Raw genomic sequence first — 19,637 nt, 5'->3', positions numbered from 1 at the left:
GCTCCTGTATTTATATTATACCTATGTACTCTGAGCCGAAAATACTCGACTGGGAAGCATTAGTTGATGACTGGTCACATTATATTCATATAATTTTCTATATTTATACGGAAATATTCTAAATTTGGTTTCGCGCCACATAAGGCACACTTCCATTTTGCAGCCCTAGTGTAGGTCAGTGAGTTTTTATTTTATAGCAAAACAGTTAGATATGATACTCAATGCCTGAAGGTATCATGTTAGTGTTTAGTGATTAATACGTTTCGTCCAAGTGCTATAAAATTTTAGGTGAGTTAACATTATTTGTCCCTTTTATTTGCTTATAATAATAATTTATTTATATAAGCAGACAATAAGTCCATGGTTATTATTGTGTTAGTTACAATATTGTCCTAAATATCATAGTAGTAGGTAAGCTTGCCGCAACACCACACACACAGTTTTTTTAACATGTAGACGGTAATGACCCATGTAAGGGCAATCCAGCATTCCCGCTATTACCGGCAGCATGCTGTTAAGTGTTAGGGCACGCGCCTTACCAGAGCTACCATACAGCTCGCTTGCGCGTCGTAGCGTAAAAACAGTTGAACATAGTCATCTTCTATTTTCATTTGTTTTATGAGTTTAAATCTACAATGAAGGTAGACTTGAATTATTTATGGTTAAGAAATTTTCATGCAATTATCAACACCTCGGTAAGGATAAACCGTATAATATTACAAATACTTCCTTAGAAATTAATTGACTTAATTATGTAGAAAATCAATAATTTTTTTAATAATGCTCAATACACGTTTCATATTTCTAACAAATAACATATTTGGCCCTTGTACACGTTTTGATACCAAAAACATTTGATTAATCGCATATAATATATCATATAATCAAGGACTATTGTCCTGCACCGGCATTCTGTAACTTCCAATACCGATACCCACTTCCATGATATCAAAGTTCCGACGGCAGCGATACAGATTGTAAAATAATTTTATCGAATCTGGATACAAAAAATTCGTGAACGCTGTCTTTATCGCTATTGGAAGTTACAGAATACCACTGCTTTTGCACGCCAAGCATATGATACGGTCCTAGGTGGCTGGAGTCGAAGATCCACTTGCAATCTGGTCTGTTGTTAATTATTAATTAGTTCGTTAAAATACATATCCTTTGAATGATTTTGTAAATAAACTAGCAGACCGGCCAAGCGTTGCTGTGGCTAAGGTTTTTGTTATATTACATAGTAGCAAACTATTCAAGGGAAACGGTAGGAGAACACCAGTCCAGGGTACCACCATGTTTTTTTGGTGGTTATGCCATTAAATTGTAGCTTATGTGAAACGTTGGTACTTTCAACACAGCGCCATCTTTTAGAATTGTGACTATCAAATAATAAACAAATATTTTGCAATAAAATAAAATTGAGATGTAAGCTATTCTATCTTTTAAGTTGGATCAAACTACACACGGTGTGCAAATTTGATTGATATCGGTTCGGTAGTTGAGGAGTCCATAGCGGACAAACAACGTGACACGTAATTTATATATATGTATTAAGATTTTAACTCGTAACAATTAATCAAAGTACTTTTCACTGCGGACACGCTTTATACTTACATTTATGGTAAAAATCCATTATTTAAATACTTTCAACAGGAAAAGGGAATCCGTCGCGTGGTTTTTACAAGGACATGATATGAATTTTAAATTCTTAATCGTATTATCGTATTTACACATCTCGAGAATTTAAGGAAGTTGTATACGGTGAAACCCCGTTTGCTCATAAATTGCAGATGTTCAGGACATTTCTTAATCATACATAATAGTATAGTATCAGAGTATAGACATTTAATTCTTCCTCAATTCCGCTAACCCTACGCCAATATGAAATCTCTTCACCCGTAATATAATGAAATAAATATTAGGCTTTTTAAGGAATTAGCAAAAAGGTTAGTCGACATCCTAGGAACCGAAGAGCTGGCAGCTACCTCGGACAAAGAATTAGTTTAGCTATTAAAAAGGGGAACACTAGTATATTCGGAACCTTGCCTAAAGGGGCTTTTAATAATTTATTTTAGTTGTTTTATTTTAAGGTCAGTGATTGTTTTTAGTTAAGAAAATTGTTAATAATATAAATAACAGTATCATAAAAAAAATGATTAAATTTATATTATGTATTGATATTATCCATAATAATTCATTTCATTCATATAGAAGGATGAAATGAAGTCCCCTGGCTTGTATGAACGCGATAAACTTAAAAACTACCAAATATATCTGGGAACGGTTTTATAAATAGATAGTGTGCTTTCTAAGGAATCATTGTATCATGGTATTATTTAAATATACTGAAATATAACAATTATACTGGAAAAGGTAGCTTGAAAATTTTGCTAGTTAAAGATTTTATTACTCTGAAATGTGCACAGTAAAATTGTATGACGGAAAATATAGGAATCAGATATAAGTATAGTTATTACTTATTACACATAATCATCCATGATCGTAACTACTTAATAATAACTCACACACGAACATAAAAGAAATATTTTTTATTGTTTCTCGAAAACACATTTATTACTGTAAAATATATATTATAGATTTATTATTATAACTTAGTATTAGTACAATATTATCCTGTCTACAATTTTGTAGCATTTATTTTGACACTGATTTCGAATTACACGTGGATTAAAGTAATTTGGGGTGTAAAGAGTTCAGTAACAGCAACTTGCAAAGTAGGAACATATTAAAGTACCACAGATTCACACTTAATTTTTAACACGCTTTTACACTCACTCGAATTAGTTAAAAATCATATATATTATCAAATCAATTGAAATATGTTAATAAAACAATTTCAAAGGCCGGCAATCACTCGCGAGCCTTCTGGCATTGAGAGCGTCCATGGGAGTTGGGACTATCACTTAACATTAGGTGAGCCTCTTGCCCGTTTACAAAAAAAAATCCCAATAAACAGTATATTTTTGTTATAAGGTAACGAAGTGTAAATAAATAAATGGTATTGAACTGAATAAAGGTCTGGCCGCACATCCATAATAGACAAATGACATAATAAAATTGTATCAAAATATTTTTAAGAATTGTGTTACGATTTGATAGATAATTAAAATAAATAACAATGTGGTTTCCCGTGATGTACATTATTTATAGCTGTTAAGTCATAATCGTTTATCTTCATAAACGCTGCTCTGCCAAGTCATTACTAGTACACTTTTTTCGCCAGCAGCGAAAAGTTGTGTCTATGAAATTTACCTCGAATTTTCGCGCGCTTCATCTGTCAACGAAAAAAGTTTAAGGTTTTATATATAAAAAATGTGATTGTGATTTGTAATAATATTTAATAATCATGGATAAGGAAAATAAAGCTGTTCAAAAGGTTTGTATATTTACGGTTTTTACAATATTATTATAAGGTAATTAACTGTATGTAAACGTAAGAAAAGTTCTATTTTACTTAGATATTTTATTTTTTAACGAAGTGAAAAAAAATTCATGTCTAAATTGTAGGTATACTTACTACGTTATCAAACAAAAACCTTAAAAGAAATAATATTATCTCACTGTCTTTTATTTATTCTACGTGTTTAAATAGAGTTGTTGATGAATAAGATTTAATCATATTTTAAACAAAAACTTTAGTTGCATACATTTAAAAGATCGATGTGTTTTATCCATTTAAAAAAAAAAAATTATTACATCTAAAAATTTATTACAAATAATCGTTTCTTACATAGAAAATAAAATAAATCACCTAAAATACAATTAACATATAAATGAGCTACGGCTCAAGTTACTTAGTATCTAAATTATTTTCAATTATGTTTTTTTATATCCATGAAAAATTCTAACATTACGATAAAGACACGGATATTTTTTTGACTGTGTAAACACAAAGTGAGTTATTACTAGTGACATTACAATTTAAAAATGAATGGTTAATGCGAGTTTTTTTCTACCCATAGCAATGAGCAACAGTAACAAAAAGTTGCGATAAAAAATCCCTTTTTGTTACTGGCAAAGAGGTAGGTTGTAAGTCCCTTGTCAGTGGTTATTTTTTATATACTAATCAAGAGATGAAATGATTACGAATAAAATAAATAAACACTTATTTCTCAAGGATACTTTTATAATAATATCTGTTTACGGCAATGTTAAAATGTGCTATGGAAGTGGCGTTAATACGGCTTTCATCTTTTACAACGTTTGAGTATCAGAAGGTTGGCAGTGGGCTATTCATATCAAAGTAAAAATATTAAAAAATAATACGATGAATTTTTTTTTAGGAAACATTTTTTTAGTTCAATAAAAATAACTATGTATCTACAATAATAAAAAAAAGGCGTTGATCGTAGAGGGGTAAAAATTAGAGGTTGTTTGTATTTTTGTATGCTGTATCAGAAAAAAATAAAAACAATAACTTTTTTTTTTTAATTTTTGGACACCCCTTATCACTTAGGGGATGGAAAGATAGATAGTAGCCGATTCTCAGACTTACTGAATATGCATAAAAAAATCATAAGAATCGGTTCAGCCGTTTCGGAGGAGTATGGGAACGAAAATTGTGACACGAGAATTGTATATATTCAAACTCAAACTTCTCTTTTCTCTTTCCTTCTAGAAGCATGGTAAAGATCTATGTATACTTTTAAGTATAGTGCTTGTAAACGGTGTTTCTTATGATGATCTTATATTCAGTTTCTTTAATATAAACCGAATACATTCTAATTGTAATACATGAGTCTTTAGAGTTAGACTCAGAAATGAGACTGACTACTGTTGGTAGAAATAAGAGAAGAGTTCGGGCTCGTGTCGCTCCCTGACAATTACTACATGGCTAGTCGAAACTATAACCTATTGCATATATTTATAAACATATAACTTTGTAGAAAATATAAAAAAAAATATTTTCTAATTCGAAGCAAAAAAGTACAGTCTGTACAGTACAGGGTTATAGATCGAAGCTAGATTAGTTCAGTTATCTACTACTCGTGCTACGTCTACACACTCGAAGACCTTTAGGCTTTTATTAGGGAATTGTAGGTCTTGTACATAGCTAATACAATATTAACGCTAATGTTACATATATCAAAGCAGGAACAAGTTCTCAGGCCTTTTAATAACCACTGTAGGACAATAGCGATGACGATGGAAAATCATACTTTGAGGCCAACCAACCTTGACGTAGCTTTGAATATGAAAAACTGTCATTTAGCTAATAGCCATTGACATTAAATATGGGTTACATTAATGTTAAATCGTCATCACAACCAACAAAATTCATACATTTACAAAAAAGACATTATTTAAACGACAATCATAGATTAATTAATGTTTTTAATTTGATATATTTGCTCACGTGATGTTAAGTGATACCGCCGACAGCGAATCTTCTATCCTCTATAGGTTCTCCTCCTGCTCCTTTGCCCCCTGGTCTATAAAAAGTGCTATTAAACATTGTCAGAAGGCTCACATTGCCTTTTGATGGGCCCTTGATGATGAAGTATTAAAAATGTAAACGTTCGTTTTTACACAAATATCTAGGCAATTTTTTCATCTATTACATTGATAACTTTTAAGACATCAATCAAGAAGGTTGACCTGTATATTATATTTTTGTATAGCTAAATTTAATGTATGTCCTTAATTTCCCGAAAACTTATTCATGTCTAGGTGATGTTCTGAATGGCTTTATAATTTCTGGAGAGGAAATGTGTGTAATAGGTATTATATTATAAGGCATTAAAAGTCGATTTAATATTTCCAAATAACATTTTCTAAGCCTTACGATTTTCGAGTCTTAGTCATATCGGTTACGATGTTTTTCTTCAGCGAACCAACAAGTGTTAATTGCACATATATATACATATATATTATACATTGCACTACCACACAGTGTTAAAAACGCTAACCAGCTCTTCATACGTAATCTGCCACTCTAAATAAATTAAATATTCCCAGATATCCGAGGCCAGTTTCGTCACAAGCATAGAGGAGGCTGCAAGGATAGACCAATGCACACAGACGCCACCCAGCGGAAAAGTGAAGGCTAAGCTGCAAAGATTCAACACCAGTGACCACATTTACGACAGACATAGGCCATACAGAACAAAGCAAGAACTGCGACCCAAGAGTTTGGGACTGTGCGAGTCATATCCGATCTTTGGGAAACCACCGAGCTATGACGGGAGTCACGTTAAGTAAGTGTTTGGGTATAAAATACTCATTTCCTCTCTATTTAAAATCCAGATGGGGCCGAAAAATCTAAATATATATATAGCCAGTTGGTATTGGTCAAAATGTGTCTCGGAGCACGAAAGATTCAAATTCTTGCACATGCGCCGGTACTTTTTAACTCTCAATAGCGATCCAGACTTCAATATCAAGTTTTTGTCCCACGCGATCCGACAGCTGCGTCATCGGCGCTACGGATATTGAGAGAACTACATCGAAATTACATGCAAAAACGCAGGGATAATTACAATTGGAATTTATAGAATACCAGCGCTCATGGTACTATTGTACATGTCTCATCATAGTACTAGTGTTAAGGAATGGAGAATGCACACACTTATTTCTTCATGGCCAGTCTGTGGAATATTAGAACATTGCGTAGGAGTCACTAAGATATCGAGTACATATAAAAAATGACACCTTTTTAATTTTGCCGTCTATTATTTTACGCCCACGAATCTGACGAATAATTCTACGTAAACTAAATCAGTTTTAACTGCTGATTTAATTATTTTGTTCGTCTCTGTCCAATTGTTTATGGTGTGACGAAAGAAAGAGTTAAAAGGCCGGCATCGCACTCTGGCATAGAGTGTCCATGGGCGGCGGTATCACTGTTAAGTTGTACCGCCGTAAGTTATGTTAATCAGGTGAGCCTCCTGCCCGTTTGCCCCATGTTCTATTAAAAAAACAGGAGTTTAGAGAGTGCGCGGTGAGGGAGAAGTGAAATACTCGGAAATCACAACTATATTAATCCTTCATTTAACAAAATTGTCTCGAAAAAATAATCGTTAAGATCCGCGAAGATAATAGAATTACCGTTACCCAATGGCTTCTTCTTTTGTTACTGGGCAGCACCACCAGCAGCCGAATAGGCGGCTTCAGTTCTGGCTGTTTCTTGTTACGCAGGGCTTGCAGCTACAATGGCTTTCTTTAGAACAGTGTACTAAAAATTCTAAGTACCTACTTATAATATTCTACCATGTGTCGAATTCTTATGACCACATAACAGAGGTGTTAGGTTAGCGTAAGCTTGTCTATGGATTTTACCATTTTTAAATTACTAAACATTTATTTACGGTTTTGTATTTCGTTTATAACAATATCACTATACACTAGACTATTTATTTTATTGTCTATTATAATACGCCTTATAATAAGTAATAAAAAACATATTGTTTGTAGGTATATAGTACACAATGGGTTAAGTCATAAACCAATAATAAGAGTAGGGTAATGGCGATAGAATTTTTAGGCCACAAATTAATAATTCTAACGAAATAGGTATTGATTATCTGCCCTTCCCACAACTAGCCCAAATTCATATCTTTTAATGGTGCAAAGCTTTAAAACCTTTTTTCTTTGGTTGAATATGTTAATCTCAGGGCCTACTGCGGTTTGAATTATAATTGGTCCATTTATTTAGGATAGCTAACATCACGTATGCCTCGAAGGGTGAAATTAGAGGTCGTGCAAGTGACTCCTGTATGTCAACATCCTATACATTTTATACGTATGGTAGTCAGACGTTACGTTAGCGCTAAGTCTCGTTGTAAATCTTCAGGGCCCGATTTAGAGGTCTGGGGGCCTTAGGGCAACAATGGAGTGAAGACCACTTGGTCCTAAATATTTTCCAAATAAAACGAAGAAGTTTTTTCAGTGGAGTTTTTTAATCGATAATTTATTGTGAAACTAAGGAAATGCTTTTAGTATATAACAAACATTTAAAAATGTATCAAAAAAGTTGTTAACTAGTGTTTTATATGGTTGTTTCCCCTAAATCCGACCCTGTAAATCTTACCCTTTGAGTGTGGTCAAAGACATATAAGTAAAAGTTGAAAAGTTACTTTAATTGTCTTTGGTGAGCCGTGAAGTGTATCTACTATGAGTGCCAAACGCATTTCCACCTCGCTTACAAAGTTTATACCACAACATGATAACAAAAGCAATTACAATCAAACACTATTAAATTATTTCTAGCATAAGTCATTATTCATAATCGTGACAGTGGTGAACAGTAAAACCAACAAAGTATTAAGTACTTCAAGTATTTCCTAGTATGGTATTAAGTACGAGTTTTTAGAATTATACATTTCATTTATTATTTCCAAGGTTGCTCAAAAATCGCAAATACAGATCTACAATTTACTATTGTGAAGTTTATTATTACATCAGATCATAGGATGTATTCAATACCCTATCAATTTCAGTAAATATGAATTACCATATTCATCACTTGTGAAGGATCAAATATCACTGCCAGCGTCTAATAATATATATAACTATATGACGTTTATTTCTTACCCTGTTTCAATATTAAAGTTAACGAACCGTTTTATCCCATGTTTTAAAGTCACAATTATTAAAACTATACTAAACAGTTTAAGTCTACTGCCACAGCAGCACCTCCAAGAAATTTTCCATTTCGTAATTTATTTGTTGGCGACGTATTTAGATTTTTGAAGTTATACTTCTTTAGGCGCGTTATGAAAAATTGATGAGAGTGAAATTTTACGATGCGCGCGCAGTGACACAAAATTAACAGAATGAAGTTGCCCACGGAAGATGCAACGGCATTGGACATAATTACTATGCTATGCATGGGCAACTTCCTGCTGTCGCCTTCTCTCACCATGACCTTCTCTATCTCTCCTTTAAAGCGAAGCCACCCAAACAGAAGCCCACGGTAGTTATGCGTCGCAGCTTTGGTGGAATCGACCATGATAGCCTGCTCAGTGATGCATCCAAAATTGACTGGAGTGGTCTGTACGACTTAGCTTACCTCGACGACAAAGTTGAGTTGTTCACTTCTTCCATCACAAACCTCTACGATAAGCACGCCCCATTGAGACGTGTTAAACTTAAACATTTACCTGCTCCCTGGCTCTCTGATGAGATAAAAAGATTGATTCACCAAAAAAACAGAGCCATAGCTAAAATGAGAACTGCCAAATCTGACGCGGAGCGCGAAAAATATAAAGTAGTTCGCAATCGTTGTAATACTCGCTGTCGTGATGCTCAAAGGCAACATATCCACGACTCAGTATCCAATGGCGACACCACAAAAATCTGGAAGTTCCTCAAAACCCTGGGGATTGGCAAATCGGCACAGAATATTATTTCTTCAGCAATAGATATAAACAACCTTAACTCTCACTTCACCTGTTCTCCTGCCCACGATAAGTGTTCTCTTAGGAAGACAATCAATAATCTAGCTTCTCTTCCAACTCCAAACTTCATGCCTTTTAATTTCACTGAATTCACCGAGCGCGAAGTGGAGAGTTGCATACTGTCTATCTTGTCGGATGCTGTCGGATGCGATCAAGTTAGTCGTGCTATGATCTTACCTATCTTGCCAGCTATTCTTCATGTTATTACTCATATTTTTAATTATTCAGTTACTAGTGGTAAATTCCCTACTTCTTGGAAGGATAGTCTAGTTATTCCTATTCCCAAACGGCCCGATCCAATTAACTTTTCTGACTTCCGGCCCATTTCTATTCTACCATTCCTATCTAAAGCTCTAGAGCGCCTTATACACTCGCAGCTTAGCGGTTTTCTGAATAAAAACTCAATTCTAGACCCTCTCCAATCGGGTTTCCGCCCGGGTCATAGCACGACTACTGCATTGGTTAAAGTTTGTGACGACATTCGCCGAGGGATGGATGGTGGGCAGCTCACTGTTCTCACTCTGCTTGACTTTAGCAATGCTTTCAATACCGTGAACTTTGAAATTCTGCTTGGGTTGCTTCGCTCTATGAATATCTGTCCATCCGCTATTGACTGGTTTCATAGCTATCTTAACGGTCGTCGGCAGCGTATTAAAATGAATGATGCTTACTCTCAGTGGAATAGTATAAGTGCTGGTGTTCCGCAGGGTGGCGTTCTTTCACCTCTTCTTTTTTCTATCTTTATCAATACCCTGACTGCACATCTATCCGCTAGTTATCACCTTTACGCTGATGACCTCCAAATCTATGTTCAGTCTACACTGGATGAGCTTCCTCTTGCAATACAGGCGATGAATGATGATCTTGAAAACATAGCCAACTGGAGTAAAGACTTTGGTCTTCAAATTAATCCTGCCAAGAGTCAAGTCATTATCATCGGAAGCCCTTTCTTTATTTCAAGAGTCAAATGGGCTCAGCTCCCTGGTGTTTACCTTGACGGTGTGGCCTTGGCCCTCAATAAGACTGTTAAAAACCTTGGGGTCTTCTTCGACCAAACGTTTTCCTGGGGTCATCACGTAAAGGAGATCAGCCGTAAACTTTACGCCGCTTTTTTTACTCTGAGACGTCTTTCTAATTTCCTTCCTATCCGCACTAAAACTATGTTAGCGCAGTCTCTTCTGCTTCCTATTCTTGATTATGCGGACTCATGCACCTCTGATTTGAACGAAGAGCTTCTTGACAAGATCGAACGCCTGCAGAATTTCTGCATACGTTTCATATTTGGTCTTAGAAAATATGACCATGTGTCTAAATTCCGCAGGCAGCTGGGGTGGCTACCTATTCGATTCAGACGTCACGCTCATCTTCTTCAACTTCTATACTCAATTCTTTTCAATCCGAAAACCCCTTCTTATCTCAAAAATCACTTCAAATTCTTAGGTCCTTCTAACTATATGTTACGCTCTTCTAATAGATGTTTATTGGAAATTCCATCCCACACTTCATCCTTCTTAGGCAATTCTTTCACGATCTCCGCCATTAAGTTGTGGAATACGCTGCCTGACTCCGTACGATTGGCTACCTCTCTGTCATCTTTTAAAACTCTTCTGTATAATCATTTCTTAACCTTATCCTATCCTCATCAATCGTGACTTGTATAATTCTTATGTAAATCCTTTTACATCACTATTTGCTGTCCATGTATTTGTAAGATTAGCTTTTAAGTTTTTAGTTTGTATTACTTTAGATTAAGGATTCTGCACTTCTCGCACGCATGTTTCTTTTTTATTTTTTTTAAGTTTTTCTCTTAACTAGGGTTGCCTGGAAGAGATCGCTTATTAGCGATAAGGCCGCCCGTTGCATCCCATAGAATTTTTATGTATTGTGTTTCTTTCATTTGCAACGAAGGGTAAATAAATAAATAATAATTTAAAAACAACATTCGAATAATAATAGAATTTATGTTACACTTAATGTAAGAGAATAATAATATATATTTAATTTTTCAAATGTAAACTGAACTTTATTGACTATAATGACTCCTTTTCCAGTCTTTGATTATTTAATTGTAATTAATTATTTGCATGCAATCAAACACTATTTTTAATAATGCCAAAGTATAACTTCTTACGCGCGTACATAAGTAATTTTATTTTATTTTATACATGTGTCTTTACTAAGACATCATGGAACATTACAATCTAGCTAACTTAAGACTAATAAGTAATGTCTAACCTAGCTAAGGATTTTTACATAAGTGTCCAATAACACTACTTACAGTCTCTATTAAAGGGAAGACACTCTGTTCTTGTGTTCTATTTTTTTTCTTTCACTCACTGTGTATTTAATACTGACGTGCACTACCACTAATTCACTAGTTAGTGGTTTTGTTCTTTTAAGTCTTTTCACTAGGCCCGTGGTGTCAAGGAGTTGAATAGCCTCGACATTCACGTGATGGTGGTGCCTATGTTCGTGGGCTCCAGCAGTCTTTTTTATTAATGTGGCGACGGCCTCTATATTAAGGTCCCGATGGAGGTCGTATTTATATTTAAAACGTATAAAACATTTTTTCTTCAGCAGATTAAAATCGACTACAGAAAGCCCGACAATATCAGTGACCGCTCCCCACAGCCTCGAGTACGATTGTAACAAAGGCAGTAGCACACCCAATGGAAGTATAACGCCCAATATGCTGGCCAGCAAATCTGCGGCGACTGTGCTGCTAAGCCCTGGTTACATGCCATGCCAGTGCAACCAGTCCATTAGAGTAAGTATTACAAATATTTATTATAGTGCGCCTACGCGTCTATAGCTTGGGTGTTAAATTACTTTCGGCACTTAACTTGGCCAGATTTTTCATGGTGGGGAGAAGTAAGCGCCTCTAATGACAGGTTCATACTTATCTAATACCCACTTATTCAGTAATCAGTCTAGATGAAACATACACATTGTAAATATAATTTGACAGATGAAGAAAGTGAACTTTAGCTAAAACAGTGCAAAAATAGTTTTTTTTATGAATAAGAGGGTAGGACTCTACAAAGTGAGAGTATATTCATTTTAATGTACTTTATTTATATACTTTAACCTCATTAAAATGCGGTTAATTATTCGATTAACTATTAAAATACTATGCTCACTAAAAAGAAACCTTTAAATGTATAATTTTAAATGAAAAATAAATAATTACGTCCTTGGAAGACGGATTATATTTCTTCGGGATAAGCAAGTGAAAATCTTTACAATTACTTTATTATTAATATAGAGTGTAAGCGAAGTGGCCCTAGCGATGCCTGTAAATAACTGGAACGATGAGGCGCTGGCGCCTGGGTCGCCAGACGGATTGTCCTGGCGAAGACTACATATGTCCAGAGCAAAACTGAAAGCCACAGCCACGACGTCCGAATTGTTGTCTGGTATGATAAACTTTTAATACTGATAATACACATTACACAAGTTAATTTTAGTTGGCGCCGTGGTATCTTTTTAAAGAACCCATTAAAGAAACTCATTTTTAGTTCAGTTTCATAGAATATATTGAAGTATTCCTTAAGGCCTCGGACAAATTTAATGATTTATTTCAAATAAAAACATTAAATATCACTAACATGAAAAAATAAATTAGTAGGTAGGTGAGATATTTATTAAACGAATACTAGAAACTTATAGTTGAGTCTTGTGGCTTTGCAGCGGTTACAAAAAAGTGGTAGTCTTTTTTTTTTATAAATTGATAATTAATAGATATTTTTACGTAAATTAATTCGAACGACGTTTTTTTTTAATTTCATTAGTATTCAAAATTTTAAAGGTAATATTTTTCATAAATAGAAATCCAACAGAATTTGCAAAATCTTTTGTATCTACTCATACTCAGTCAGGTATCATTTGCATGTTCACGTCGGATCTCGTCGATCTTTTAAAAAGAAAATTATAAGCAAGTAGGTGATCAGTTTTCTATAACCTAATTCACACAATTTTTTAATCTAAGACATACTTCCACTTTAAGTTTCCCGTACGAGCGTGAATTGCGCTCAAGAAGAACCTACAGTCGCAGGCCCACTATGACAACGATATTTAATATTAATTTAATTGATATTTTGCAAATCTTGACTAAAGTTATCGTCGCTACAACACCACATCCTAATTCCAGGTTTTGCAATGGTAGCAATGGTGGAACTACAAATAAACGAACCGACCAATGTACCAGAGTGGCTATTCGTTATGTTCGCGGTGTGTACAACAGTATTAGTTGCTGTACATATCTTCGCTTTGATGATATCCACGTATCTATTACCCAATATCGACGCAGTGAGCAAAATGGAGCCAGGGTGTCCGTCAAGGGCGCTGCGGGAGTCTCCACACGAACGAATGAGGGGTTTCATTGAGCTGGCTTGGGCGTTTAGTACTGTTTTAGGTAAGTTTTTTTCCTAAAGATGAACTGCCCCATGCTCTATTAGGATTAGATCCGGCAACTAAGATGTAAATAGCAAATGTGATGAATGAATATGATCACTTAGAAATTTGCATGTATATGTCACCGTAAAATTGTAAACACCGTTAGATTGTAATCTATCTCGCGAGATTGTAAACTGTCGAAAGATTGTGAACTCAACGTACTGCTTACAATTTAACGTATTATTATTCGGTAGATACAATCAATCTTTTTTGTTTACAATCTCGCGAGATAGATTACAATTTAACGGTGTTTACAATTTTACGGTGACATATATATCAGAATATTACTTTCAACTCCAAAAACACTTAATTTTTTAGTTTCGAAGAATGGCAAGATATGGTAGATATATAGCTTCAACCACAAGTAGTATAGCGACAATATATATGTAAAAATACTAAATATCATGGTTTCAAAAAACATTAAACCAGTAAATATTACGACTTGTTAAGTAGACATAATAAACGCAAGTAATAATGGCAAGTCATAATTTGTTTGTATATTGTAATGTAGGTAAACATCTAAAAACAGTTAAAATTGTTAATATTCATTCGTTAAGTTTCTTTATTGTTTATTAGTTATTGCCTCGTGACAGTTGCGTGGCAGCAGGATATTAAGTGTTTCCGTTTAAAAAATATCATTGTTCGAAAATGTTAGTTAAATAATAAAATACCAGAATCATTTTAAATCGTTTGGTTGTCGTTAACAATAATAATCTAGTGGCGCTTTAACTCCTATCCTTAGATTTTTGCATTTAAAACATGCCGGTGTCCTCACGTTGTTTGCCTTCGCCGTAGGGGGAGGAGCTACTTACCAAAATTCCATTAGTGCACAGCGACAACAGAACAAGATCCTAAGAGCAGTTGCAAAAGTACCATGGTACATAACCAACAACGAAGTTCACGAACACCTTAAAATGAGAACTATCAAAGAGGAAATCCGGAGACTGGCAGCTAAATACAAAGAGCGGTTAAGCTGTCACCCGAATGAACTTGCTCGCCAACTCACCATTAGACAGTATGTGACTAAACCGTCACCATATTCTAGAGCTAGAAGACCGGCAGTAGCTCTAGACAGAAGATGAGTAGATGCTTCCAATGGGAAGTCGCTCCACATGACAGCACCACAGAAAAAATTCGCTCATAGCCTTAGGGCAGATTGCAAATAAAAAAAACAGCCGTGATTCGAACTGGTATACCCTTAGTATGTAAGCTATATTACTAACCTTTGCTTAATCTAATGCGCTAGGTAATCAAAGGGAAGGCTGATAAGTATACCAAGTGGGTAAAAGAGTAGTTTTAAATTTACGAACGTTGTGGATGAGGGTAGTTTCCTTAAGCTACTACAACACTACTCTCTTTATTTTCGATAGCCGATATTATAGAACAAAGTTTAATCCACCATCTACATCGCCATCTTGTGATACCGCTTTTTGTATGAAATATCGTCAATTAATTAATAATGTATTTTCAGGTCTCTTTCTGTTTCTGGTGGAAATAGCTATTCTCTGCTGGGTTAAATTCTGGGACTATTCGTTCGCAGCCGCCACCGCAGCCACTGTTATTGTTATACCAGGTAAAATTTACATCAAATATTTTGATAACTATAGTCGCAACTTATAAACTCCGAGTTTTTCAACCTCAAAAGTCTACATGTTAGATTATCATCACGTGTTTGGCGTTCAGCAGCCAATTTTTAGCCATATACGCAGAAAGTAAAATCCATTGATTTAAATGCACAGGCTCTGGGTTGAATTGGTTTAACAAACACACTAACACAAACAGAGACGAGAAATTTCTATACTTTGGCCCTGACAAATATCTCGTCATGATCGTAGAACAATGTCGGATTTGAAAAGAAACCAAAATCCACTTTTATTATATTTAAATACTACATTGACTAAAAATATAGTTTTAAGGGTAAAAAACGGTTTATCTCGATTTCCGGCAAAACTAAAAGTCCTATCGAAGAAAGTTAAATGGCAAAGTTGTAGGTAATAAAAAGATCTAAAACTTTTGTATTCACACATTTTTCACATAACCTCAAAATTTATGTGAAAAATTCGAAAAATTTAATGTGTATAAATTGCCGACATATGGCATTTAAAAGCGAATAAATTTAATTATTTAAATTTGTCATTTTTGACGGTTTTTATCGGTATTTACGTAACTGAATTGTTTTTCTTGCAGTTTTAATAGTGTTCGTGGCATTCGCGATACACTTCTACCATTCCCTGGTTGTGCAGAAATGCGAAACGTCCGTCCAAGATATAAAACAGCTGGAAAATATGAAGAGAGACCTCGACACTGCCACTGTTAAGGTCAACATGTACCCCTGAAGCCATTTGTGATTATCGACCTTTTTTAAATGTATAAAAAAATATTCGTTAACTTTTTCAAAATTAAAACGTTTGAACCCTTTATGTTAAAAAAATCAATTATTAAATTATGTATGCAGCCAAGATTAGGTACCAACAATGGGTTTCAAAGACTATATTGTATGCAAATGTTTTATGGAGAATTGGACATTTTTAGATGGCTCTTAAAAACCTCTGTATCTGACTCGATAAATTCTAAAACAACGACAAAACGAATATTTATAATCTATAGTTAAGTTTTATTTACTATTCAACAAATGAACACTACCGTTAACTAAACTATAAATTCTGGCTGGCCATTGACCAATTAAAAACAAGTGACAGTCGCTTTTCAACTATTCTTTGTCAAATATTTGTATGAAACTTAGTTTTACGCGACCATTGATAGTTTCATGTGTAGTATTATCTGTTTAATACTTAATTAAACTCACGATACTACACATTCTTACCATCCTTGAGAACAATTTTGTACCGGCCACATTTATTAAGACCCAAGCAAATTATTCTAAACTTAGCCTCTACAAAATGAAGGATATAACGCCCTCTAGTGCTTTTTAAATATATTTTTAAGTTTTGCAGAGCTCAATTAAGGTTCTGATCAATGTATAATAACTTGCTTATATGTTCAAAAATGGGCGGTATCTTGCCCTGTATGACTGTCCATATTGTGATAAGTATTTTAGTTAAAAAAGGACCAATGTAATAAAATTCCCTATCAGTATTCATATTGATAAGCATTAATTTAATTGTGATAGGACAATTTTAACTTAATAAAATATTTTCTATAAAGGTTTTTGTTTTTTTTTAAATCTATTTCATTATTTACATAACGAGGAGCAGCTTGGCATTTTGAGATTTTATAGACAAAGGTCTATGTCAATGTGCGGTACATTTACGATATAAAATGACAATTGCATGCACGGTAAAAAGAAATATGAAATAATGTATGTCTTTAACTTGACTTGTCACGAGTCCATGGCCGAAGATATCAAACTTTTTTTTTTAAGAAAAAAAAATAATCATTTATTGTGACTTTCTTTATTACTTAAAGAAGACAAAAATAAAGCCTAATTGGATCTTACATACCTAATATAACAAGAATACAAAATTAATAGTTATTTACACACTTAAACTTTAAAAATTAAATTTTGTAAGAATTTCTAACACAAAACCAGTATTAGGAAATTATTATTAATTCAAAATATTGGACTTACAACATTCATAACTGCAGTCAAGTCAATGAGTTCAAATATCATAGATGATTTTTTTCTGATCTTTCTGAGTCTTAAGTAAGGCGAAATCCGAAACTATTTAATAGTCTTAAGCAAACTGTATATTTACTTTCAACCTATTTCGTTCTAGGCTGTAAAATTATAAAAAAAACATCTGTGGTATACTTGTAATAGCCAAAATCGTGATTTTTTCGATTGTTTGACATTCAGTATTTTTTGTTTCAGATTTTGCCTAGGTAAGAGGAATTTTTTATGTGGATTTTTGTAGGGTTAATTACTAATTTGTATTACAATGTTGTATTATAGATTTTAAATAACTATATTTGACAATTAAATACCATAAATTAAAACTCATTAGTCTGCTAAATGAAAAAAAAAACCAATTTAGAATGCAAAAAAACAAGATAAGAAGTAAATTATTTCTTTAAATAGCATGAAATAATTATTTTATATGAGTGTTACATATTGTAGAATTACCTTTTAGGGGCAAAACTTTAATGAAAATTTTCTACATTTAGACGAAATATGTGCATCACTAGAGAACATATAATATTGTAGGAAATATTGATAAAACCATATCAATAGTCAACCATCAATGTGTATTAAAAAAAATTATAATAGTTTGTTACTTATACTACTAATGACTAAATTATACCATACAAATCAGTTCCTAATATTACAACAACTTACAAAGATCACATTTCAACATCCATTCCTGAAGGTTCTGGTGGCACAAGAACACCATTTCTTCTTTTGAATTCTTCATCTTGTTCCGATTTTTCGTCCGTACCTTTAAGGATTTCTTCACGAGGCTTCCAAACCACTAGGGACATTTGGGGTTTTTGAATGCTGTAATTTTTTTAATATTCTTTAGATGACGAGTATAGGCTTGCTTATTATAATATACTATGTATTTGAAAACTCAACAAGTTATATATTGAGTCACTAAGTACAGTGTTAGTAATAGTGCTACAATTATATTTAGTATTTGAAAAATATTTTATATTCATAATCCATTCAAGCCTCTCATGGTCTTAAACCACAGACTAAGCATAATTAAAAATACACACATTACAGCTGCTTAAATTACCTTTCAATTAGTGTTGGGGGTAATAAAGGCTCATCTTTCAACTTCTTCACATCCTCAGAGAGCACAATTCTATGTCCTTTTAATCTTTCAGAGATAGACACAGGGTCTACAGCCAGTTCCATTACATCTTCAGATGCCAGTGAATGCTGTGTATAATCAGCCGATATATGAAGACTGTTCAAATGGGCAGCCATTTTTTCCTCTGTTATTAATTGCTTTGAGGGTCTAAAAGTTATAAAAAAAAGAAATATAAATAAATATATCCAAAAACATTAAGAATGCATAACAAAAGATTAATTTGAATATAAGAGAAAATAGATAGCATTTACTTACATTACGGGTTCCAAATCTGTACTTTTTCTCTTACAATGTAACAGTGGCTTATCCATTTGCGCTGTAAAGTGGACAAGGTTAGGAGGAGATTGCAAGCTCCATGGTAGACTTTGAACGTTCCACGGTGTTCCCGTGGGGACTGGCATCGTGTGCGCATCTTGTCCTGGTAAGGCACGATGGGAATCGGGATATTGTATTGAGGAAGCAAGAGCTTGTTGAGCAAACATTTGCGTCGCCAGTTCATCTGACTGATTATACTGATATGCAGCGTATCCATAAATATCCATTTCGATTAGTTTTCAACTCAATTGCAGACAATTATATGTATATGGTTCGCGTAGAAAACAGCAGTAATTAGGGAAAGCTTTTCTAACACAATAAACAAATCAGATTTTTCCCGAACTCAGATTGACAAATGACACCTCGAAATTTCTATATTTTGACGGCACCGAGCAAATAAACAGAGTTGCTATTTTTGAATACTTATGTTCCACTATTGCCGTAGAAAACTTAGAAAGTGTAAACATTTCGACATGTCGTCATCTTTGATTTTACAGTTATAAATATATAATAACCGTAGACGGACTACGGTATTGTTCTATACTATATCTACGATAATGACTAATAAATTTGACGATTTTAAATGTATAATTATAGGAATATACTCGATAATACTTGGTTGGATTCGATGTCACATGACACATCTCTAATAACCAATAGAAAAGGAGAAAAT

At 33.8% G+C, this 19,637-nt stretch overlaps 2 protein-coding genes across 5 annotated transcripts in view; one reads left to right on the top strand and one right to left on the bottom strand.

The window, feature by feature from the left end:
- Positions 1-17,039, top strand: part of LOC125053595 (calcium release-activated calcium channel protein 1-like) — a 37,345-nt gene extending 20,306 nt beyond the window's left edge. For 2 of the 4 annotated variants that reach the window (XM_047655018.1, XM_047655014.1), the window contains 6 exons: positions 5,980-6,218; positions 11,997-12,186; positions 12,685-12,835; positions 13,570-13,833; positions 15,346-15,447; positions 16,062-17,039. In XM_047655018.1, coding sequence (XP_047510974.1) covers positions 5,980-6,218; positions 11,997-12,186; positions 12,685-12,835; positions 13,570-13,833; positions 15,346-15,447; positions 16,062-16,210 — 1,095 coding nt within the window. In that variant the 3' untranslated portion in view covers positions 16,211-17,039. Of the gene's footprint in view, positions 1-3,227; positions 3,398-5,979; positions 6,219-11,996; positions 12,187-12,684; positions 12,836-13,569; positions 13,834-15,345; positions 15,448-16,061 lie in introns of those variants that run through there. The other 2 variants (XM_047655016.1, XM_047655015.1) reach the window with 2 other exon arrangements.
- Positions 17,040-17,271: 232 nt separating this feature from the next.
- Positions 17,272-19,378, bottom strand: LOC125053597. The gene is made up of 3 exons (XM_047655021.1): positions 18,905-19,378; positions 18,572-18,796; positions 17,272-18,330 (listed from the first exon to the last, which is right to left on the bottom strand). The coding sequence occupies exons 1-3, from the start codon at positions 19,189-19,191 to the stop codon at positions 18,177-18,179; spliced, it is 666 nt and encodes a 221-aa protein (XP_047510977.1). The 5' UTR covers positions 19,192-19,378; the 3' UTR covers positions 17,272-18,176.
- Between the last annotated feature and the right edge of the window lie 259 nt (positions 19,379-19,637).

Source organism: Pieris napi, chromosome 11 (genome assembly GCF_905475465.1).
Source record: "Pieris napi chromosome 11, ilPieNapi1.2, whole genome shotgun sequence".
In the NCBI taxonomy this organism is placed as follows: domain Eukaryota; kingdom Metazoa; phylum Arthropoda; class Insecta; order Lepidoptera; family Pieridae; genus Pieris; species Pieris napi.
The sequence above is the reverse complement of the archived record's forward strand: the minus strand, read 5'-3'. Positions and strand labels throughout refer to the sequence as shown.

What these genes read in the sequence shown, in the direction of transcription:
- LOC125053597 (XM_047655021.1), bottom strand. Translation starts at nt 19,191, where the DNA reads ATGGATATTTATGGATACGCTGCATATCAGTATAATCAGTCAGATGAA. An exon ending in ACAGATTTGGAACCCGTAAT is followed by an intron (nt 18,797 to 18,904) that starts GTAAGTAAATGC and finishes TATAACTTTTAG; the next exon opens with ACCCTCAAAGCAATTAATAA. An exon ending in CCCCCAACACTAATTGAAAG is followed by an intron (nt 18,331 to 18,571) that starts GTAATTTAAGCA and finishes AAAAAATTACAG; the next exon opens with CATTCAAAAACCCCAAATGT.